At 44.5% G+C, this 7,864-nt stretch overlaps 1 protein-coding gene and 2 non-coding genes across 3 annotated transcripts; 1 reads left to right on the top strand and 2 right to left on the bottom strand.

Moving 5' to 3' along the window:
- Positions 1–271: 271 nt before the first annotated feature.
- Positions 272–364, bottom strand: trnar-ucg (transfer RNA arginine (anticodon UCG)). The gene is made up of 2 exons: positions 328–364; positions 272–307 (listed from the first exon to the last, which is right to left on the bottom strand). It is a non-coding gene; the product is annotated as a tRNA-Arg (tRNA).
- Positions 365–4,433: 4,069 nt separating this feature from the next.
- trnag-ucc (transfer RNA glycine (anticodon UCC)) lies at positions 4,434–4,505 on the bottom strand. Its single transcript has one exon. It is a non-coding gene; the product is annotated as a tRNA-Gly (tRNA).
- Positions 4,506–6,433: 1,928 nt separating this feature from the next.
- LOC144483600 (histone H2B-like) lies at positions 6,434–6,823 on the top strand. Its single transcript, XM_078202231.1, has one exon. It carries the CDS (start codon positions 6,443–6,445, stop codon positions 6,821–6,823), a length of 381 nt encoding a protein of 126 aa, XP_078058357.1. The 5' UTR covers positions 6,434–6,442.
- Positions 6,824–7,864: the final 1,041 nt, after the last annotated feature.

The raw sequence follows: 7,864 nt of genomic DNA, 5'->3' as shown, positions 1-7,864 counted from the left end.
ATTAGATTTTCCTCCACAGAATTTTATGAAACCATTTGCTGCAAAGCCTGTTGCTCCATTCGGGAGCATCAATAATTTATTAAGATCACACAAAAAATATTGATTTCTTGGGAGGAGAATAAAATAAAGAGATGAGAAAATTTAATGAACAGAACAAGAAGGAAATGCATTCAGAGAAAGCGCCCTACAGTGTGTGCAAGACAATGCAGAGCTTTCAGCTGAAGAAGGAAATCTCGGTTTGCCGTCAGTTCTACCAGATTTCTGCATAAAACGACCGCGACAGGACTCGAACCTGCAATCTTCTGATATCATCACCGCACAGAACTACCGAAGTCAGACGCCTTATCCATTAGGCCACGCGGTCAACACATGCCATGCCGTCTCAAATATTAGCTCCATGTGAATAACTGCCGTGATTGTATTTATTTTCAGTTGCGTTTTTGGATGCTTCTCTGATTCCCAGATGCCAAAAAATTGAAGGGGAATCCCCAGAGTTTGTAAACGGCCGGAAACTAAAGTCTATTTCTATCATTCTTGGCTGCCTGTTTGTGTGGAGTTTGCCCGTTCTCCCCATGTCTGCGTGGGTTTCCTTCGGGTGCTCCGGTATCCTCTCATCTCCAACGATGTGCAGATTAGGTGGATTGACCAGGCAAAATTGACCCTTATTTTCAGGGGGATAAGCAGCGTAATTACGTGGGGTTACAGGGAGAGATTCTCTGTCGGAGAGTCGGTGCAGAATGTCTGGGCCGAATGGCCTCCTTCCGCACTGTCGGGATCCTATGCCTCCTCCACATCCTGTCTAAAATCTTTAATACCTGTCCCTGAATACTCCTGCTCGCAGCTAATGCAGCAACTTCCCCCTGTGTGCCTTAGTTCAATATGTTATAGTATTTTACACCTCTCGTACAGCACCACTCAATCCCGTTTGCTGCAAAGAGAGAAACTCCGAATTATCCAGCATTACCTTGTAGGTATAATCCCTCATCGCTGGATCCAAAACAGTAAATCTCGTTTCCCCCCTCATAAGGACCCTCACGCACTTTCTAAGCTGTGCTTACCGCGTCTGGGTGCAATCCAAAAACAGCTGCAGTTGATCAGAACTTCATAAAGATTGAGCATAACTTCCCTGCTTTTATACTCAGTGCCTCGACTTACGAAGCCAAAGATCCAATCCGCCTTCCTGACGACTCTTTCCATCAAAGGTCTCTTTGAACCTCAGGTCCCCGTCAGCCTGCACACAGTCGAGAACTGGACCATTCAGTTTCTATTGCCTCTCCCCATCTCTTCTGTCAAAACGCAGCACTGTTCCTGAGTGTGGTATTAATACTGTGTCTCTGGTACAATATCACTGAGAGCTGAGGCTGCAGCTTTTGTTTCTCCAAGATACTCTTTCTGGAAAAAGCCGGAATTTACAAGGATTTTTGTAATTGAGACATTGTCTGGCCGTCTGTGTCTCACTGCCCTAACTCACTCTGTCTCTGTCTATCCCTCCACGCCCTCTCATCAACTTTATATGAAGGGGGGAATTTGTGGGTTCGTAACTGAGTGCGCACAATCTGTATATTCATCTGACCAAATAGAATTCAGCTTGTGAACAAGATCATAATTTCAACCAGTTCTGGGTTCACCCAGGCACAGCCCTAATTGGCTGCAGCCCCCTGAATCTGGGGAACAGACACTGTGAGCATCGCCGGCCTCAGCGGTTTTAACAGTTACTGACCTGTGAAACTCCAACTAATGCCCGAGAATCCACAGCACAGAGCGAGGAGACGAAGTCCTGGGGCTGTCAATCTGAGACAGAGTTTGACGTGTCAATGTGCAGAGGTGAACATTGTGCCAGCGAGAGTGTGTTAAAGGGGCGGCTGGGTTAGACAAATGTTCGTGTTTGTGTGTCCGCACTCAGCTCCGGATTCTCCAGCCCTTCTTGTGTCAAATCGAAAGATCCTCTTGTCATTAGATCGTGCTGCTGTCCTGCTCAGACCTGAAGAGAGAAGTTAAGCGAAAGTTTTGGTCGATTTCAAGGTTTCAGTCGACAAACGAACTCTGAGTCAGCGCTCGACTGAGAGAGCGCGATCAATTCAGCAAAGAGACGTGTTGAAATGGAAATTGCTGCCCTGAATTCAGATGGAAATTTCTCAACGGGAAATTTTCAGATTTCAGTAATAGAAGTAGGACAGTCTGAGAATCTGGAGTGTCCAATTTTAATTGCAGTGGGAGAGTTTGTGAGGAGAGTGAAACACAGAGAGACTGGAGGAGCCGAGAGCTGACAACAGCTTGTCTCTGCTCCGTCTGCTCTCTGCCTTTAAGCTGCTCTGTGCCGCCACCGCTAGTTTCATTTCGGATCCAGGTCTGACTCTCACAGACATTTTCCAGACATTCTTGGATATAATTTTGTCGGTCTGGTACATATTGTACCAGAAATATATCTTGTGCGTAAACAATAGAACAACCGCTTTCTAAATGAGCTGCCCAGCTCGGTTCAATGTGTCAGAAATTATTGGACGATTTTAAAGCAACATCGATTTGGATGCAGAATTCTCTCATCTCTGAATATATTCCATCACTTTATCGCTTGTGTTTGGAGTCCGGGGCAAAGTGACCACTTAATCCAAAGACATTTTGAAATTAATTCAAACATGAAATTTCCTGATGTCTTCTGAATATCTATAATCCTCCTTTACTAACGTTCCGATATGATTATAATTCCCGATATTCGACATGTTCCTTCCATTCCCAAGCTATTTTAAGCAGGAATACTTAACGCCCAGTAGTGAACAGCTTGTAGCATTTTTTGAATGAACATGATATTTTATCATCGAAGCAGCACTTTGATATTCTCATTCATTCAATGTATTCTGATGAAGTGTATTTCCTACGCCGTGTGTGTCATTACATAAGAATGTTACTCTGAAATGAGACGTAGTTTTGTCCTTGTGTCCTGATTGTGCTCTTTTTCTTTCTTCCTACGTCATGATTTTTCTCATGGAAGGGAGTTACAGCACAGACGCCATTCGGCCCATCTTGTCGATGCCAGCATAGTTCCCGATCATTATTGAAAAATACCACAGCAAATTACAACTCAATATCATGGGCTGCCCTGGAGAAGCCAATTAAACATTTCTCGTCTCAGTCACTGCGCGCACGGCTTGAACCTGCGCGTGGAAACGAGGGTTTCGAGTCGAACGCCTTAACCACTCAGCCACCGTGGCTGCCTATCTCTCAAAGTGATGTAATCGTCTCAGCAATGTTCATCTTAACTTCGTAAGAAGTCTCACAACACCAGTTTTAGTCCAACAGGTTTATTTGGCAGCAAAGGCCACTCGCTGGAGTCACGTGATGAAGGAGCAGCGCTCCGAAAACTCATGGCTCTTGCTACCAAATAAACCTGTTGGACTTTAACCTGGTGTTGTGAGACTTCTTACTGTGTTTACCCCAGTCCAACGCCGGCATCTCCACATCATCTTAACTTCGTCAGGCACCAGGATTGTGTAGAGAACAGTGTGAGCTGAAATATGTTCCTCTTTTATTTGGTGTCCTATTCTTTGACTGAGAATTTATTTATTAGTTCAGACTTGTTCTTGTATTTCAATATTGTTTTCAGTATAAACAAATTGAAACCGATTTCTCCGTCCGAAAAAAATAAAATTAAAACGGGAAGTCCTTTTTATTTCGTTGCCGCCTATTGTTCTGTTCGAACTTTAGTATATCCACATGTTTTGAAACGCAAGAGATGGTGGATACGGTCCGAAGTAAATTATCAAGGTGATGGCCGGGAAGCGCACTCGAGCCAACTGCTTGGAATGCAGCTATGCTCACCACTATCACACCATCTCCCGCTCTGTTTCATTAATTGTTATTTTCATTAGTTATAATTACGGAACTACCTTAGTTGCCGAATTCATCGGACACCAGGTGTATCGTAATGCAGTTTGTAGACTGAAATTGTTTACTCTCGTTTTTTGGACAGTTTAATATTGTATCTTTCTGGGGACTCAATTATTGGTTTTGAGGCCTGGTCTTTCACTTAAACAAAGTTTGCCACTGAAAGCAAATTTAGATTCCAAGTCAAGCGCCTGAACCACTCGGCCATCGCAGCTCCTTATTGGCCAGTCGATGCAACCACCGCAGTTCATATTGGCTTCATCAGGATTATTGAGATCACAGTCAGGGAGGTCAACTGTGCTCGGTTCCCTTTGTTTTATATATTTATCTCTGACTGAGAATTCATTTATTAGATCAGAGACTTGTTCATCTATTTCAGTATTTGCTTTCAGTATAAAGAAACTGAAGCCGAATTTTCCGTCCGGAAAAATGAAATGCAAACGTGAAGTCCATTTTATGACATTGCCGTCAAATGCTGCGTTCTCGCTGTTTTTGTCCACATGTTTTGAAACGCAAGAGACCGTGGATAAGATTCTAAAAAAAATGATGAATGCGATGGCTGGGAATCGAACCCGGGTCAACTGCTTGGAAGGCAGTTATGCTCACCACTATATCACCACCGCTTGCTCTGCTGATGGGCCCCTTATTTTCATTAGATATAATTACGCAACTTCCTGAGTTGCTGATTTCATCAGATACCAGGTGTGTCCATAGCACAGTTCATAAACTGAACTTGGCTTGTCTCCTTTTTCTGGACAGTTGAACTTACCTTTTTTTACTGTTGTTCCTGACTGAGAACTCATTGATTAGTTTTGAGATCTGTTCTTCCATTGAAACAAAGTTTACACTGAAAGCAAATTGAAGCTGGATTTTCCGTTCGTAACTCATTGATAATAAGAATATTCAGTGAATTTCATTTTAGGAGTGACCCTCTGCTGTTCTTACCTGCGATAGCTAATTAAATAAGTCACCACTGTGATGGTCAGGAACTGACTCTTGGTCAAATGCACGCACAGTCACCACTACACCACCATCGCTCACCTAACTCTGACACTCCCCGTGCATTTACGGAACGAATACACAAGCAACGAGGTGGCATAGAAATCAGAGATTAGAGAATCCTATAAACGACATTCCATTTCTGGGAGTTTTATATTTTCCGTAGATCGGGGTGTGCAGCATCGCTCAATCAGAAAATAGATCTCTGGAACATGGAATTTGGTTAATATCATTTTTTGCAATCATTTTAATTGGTAAGAATCATGCTGTTCTTCTTTCACTCCAATCCAAAAAGGTTCTGAATGAATGGCTGCCTTGTTGCACAACACGCGTTCAGCGAGGAGATGGCAGCAGTGAACAATAATTTGGATTTGCTGTTTGTGTCAAGACATCGGGAACAGGAATGGAGTTGCTGCTGCCCGCGGAGCTGGCCAACCAAGAGGCACAGATACTGACCAACTGTACCCGCTCCAAATAGATTCACGAAATTAATGAACAAACGGAAAACAAGCGCAACTGATCTTTTAAGGAGCTACGACAGTCTCTGAAAGCATTATATTAACAACTCTTCAAGAATCAATTTGCTGTAACTACTTCAATATGAACCGTTTCAATGTCAGCCTTATTCATGGCCAGTTCACAAACAGGCATTGACTGGTTAGAAGTTTTAACGTTATCGGAGAACAGTTATCAATATTCTCAGAGAAGTGAAACAGCCGCCCAAACTTCATAGAATCCCGACAGTACTGAAGAAGGCCAATCGGCCCATCGAGCCTGTGCCAACAACAATCCCATGCAGGCCCCATCCCCGTAACCTCACGTATTTAACATGCTAACGCTCCTGACCCGAAGGGGCTATTTTACATGACCATTGCACCTAACCCAGCACTAGTTTTCATGGCGGAACAGCCGATTCTGGAAAGAAAATACCTGCCACTAGGACCGCAAATGAAGCTGGCGTCTGCTTTGGAGCTTCTGAAACCACATGTTCTCATGCTGGCAAACTCCTGCCCAAAGCTTGTGTCCTGATTTAAATCGATTGCCAGCTCGAGTTTCTTATTTGGATGAAGAATATGGAATGGAGCTGGACTATTCACCCCTCAAACCTGTGGAACTCTTAGTCTTACCTTCACCTTGGTCCGTGAACCTCAAAATAAGTGTTCAGTTTACCCTCAATCAGTCAATGCGGAGGCAGAGATTTAAATGTAATAACAATAAAGATGGAATTTAAAAAATTTCGGCAGAGATTTTACAGCTTTCCCCGTGTAGTCAGAATGGCCGAGCTGTCTAAGGCCCTGCGTTCGGGTAGCAGTCTCCACTCGAGGTATGGGTTCAAATTCTGCCCCTGATGTTGGTTTTTCCTTCTCGAGGCGCATCCAAACCCAATAAATCTCTCACATGGCAGCACAAGGACAGCAGATGCAGAGAAACAACGACCACCTCTAAGTTCCATTCCGTGACGCACATCATCCTGACTTGAAAATATATAGCCGTTCCGATGGTTCGCAATCGTGGAAATCCCTCCCAAAGGGGCTTGCTTTATTTCTGCGTGAAATTGAAGATGGCTGATGAGAAGAAACAAACATCGAAACCAGTTCCCAAGAAGGAAGCGAAGAAAGTGATGAAGAAACCGTTGGCAAAGGGCGGGAAGAAGCGGCGAATGTCCAGGAAGGAGAGTTACTCCATCTACGTCTACAAAGTGATGAAGCAGGTTCACCCCGACACCGGCATCTCCTCCAAGGCCATGAGCATCATGAACTCGTTCGTGAACGATATTTTCGAGCGCATCGCGGGTGAGGCTTCCCGCTTGGCCCATTACAACAAGCGCAGCACCATTAGCTCCCCGGAGATCCAGACCGCCGAGCGCCTGCTGCTGCCCGGGGAACTGACCAAGCACGTCGTGTCGGAAGGGACAAAGGCGGTGACCAAGTACACCAATTAAAACTCCCCAATGGACTGAAAAGAACCCCAAACACAACGGCTCTTTTAAGAGCCACGCACAATCTCTGTGAAAAAAGCTGTTCCATCTTTTCCCTTATTAAGTTAATGAGAGATCTATTTCTGGAGAATAGGGATTTGTCCCGTTACAGAATGCTGTGAATGGGACTTCAGACCCGCCCCTCACACACACTTTCACATTGATGGGACAATCAAACTGAACTGAGAGTGGATTATTAAACTCAGCCTGGGATCTGTGAGGGGCAATGAGGAGAAACACAATATTAGGAAGCCATTACTTAAATTTAATAATACCTATATTGAGAGCTTTAACAATTGGTGAATTAACTTCATAATACAATGATGTATATTGATCTCGGGTGATCTCAGAGTCGCAGCCTGAACAGAAGAAAGGCGGGAATGAGGAGGTTCTTCTCGGGCTCATCTGTGTATTCCGCAGTTTTCTCAGAGGACGGAATCAGCGAGATTTGTGCACACTCAGGACCCTGAGCCCATCGTAGCGACCCCCCCCCCTCCCCTCCGCCCCCCCCCCCCCCCCACTCCCCGCAGCCCCGATTCTCCGGACACAATGCTGCCGATTCAACCGGCAGGATATGGCGGGGATTCTCTCCACATTTCCGATTGTAATATTCCCAGCCGCTTTCAGGGGAGAGGATCAGAAATCAGCCTTTCCCTCTGTCCCTGTGAAGCCTGTGTGAAGGAGTTGGCTGGGAATCTCTGTTTTTGCTTTTCCAGTGAGCTGAGATTTGCTCCGTTTTAAATTGCTGAACGGGGTCTTATTTCCGCTGGTGACAGATAACAGATTGAGAAAATCAAACTGTTCCTAAAATAGCGCCAGGATTCTGTGAGGGAAAATACAATAAACAGATTATAAAGTGTGAGATTGAAATAGTTTCCTGAACATTCAGGCGTTCGGTTATTTTCTATTTTTCCTGCACTGAAATTGGCGGGCTTTTCCAATTTGGAAATGTAAACCAATCAAAACCTCCCATTTCTTCTCCTGGCTCTCAGATTTGTTACGAAC

This window comes from Mustelus asterias, unplaced genomic scaffold, assembly GCF_964213995.1.
Source record: "Mustelus asterias unplaced genomic scaffold, sMusAst1.hap1.1 HAP1_SCAFFOLD_76, whole genome shotgun sequence".
NCBI lineage: Eukaryota > Metazoa > Chordata > Chondrichthyes > Carcharhiniformes > Triakidae > Mustelus > Mustelus asterias.
This window is presented reverse-complemented; position numbering and strand designations above follow the sequence as displayed.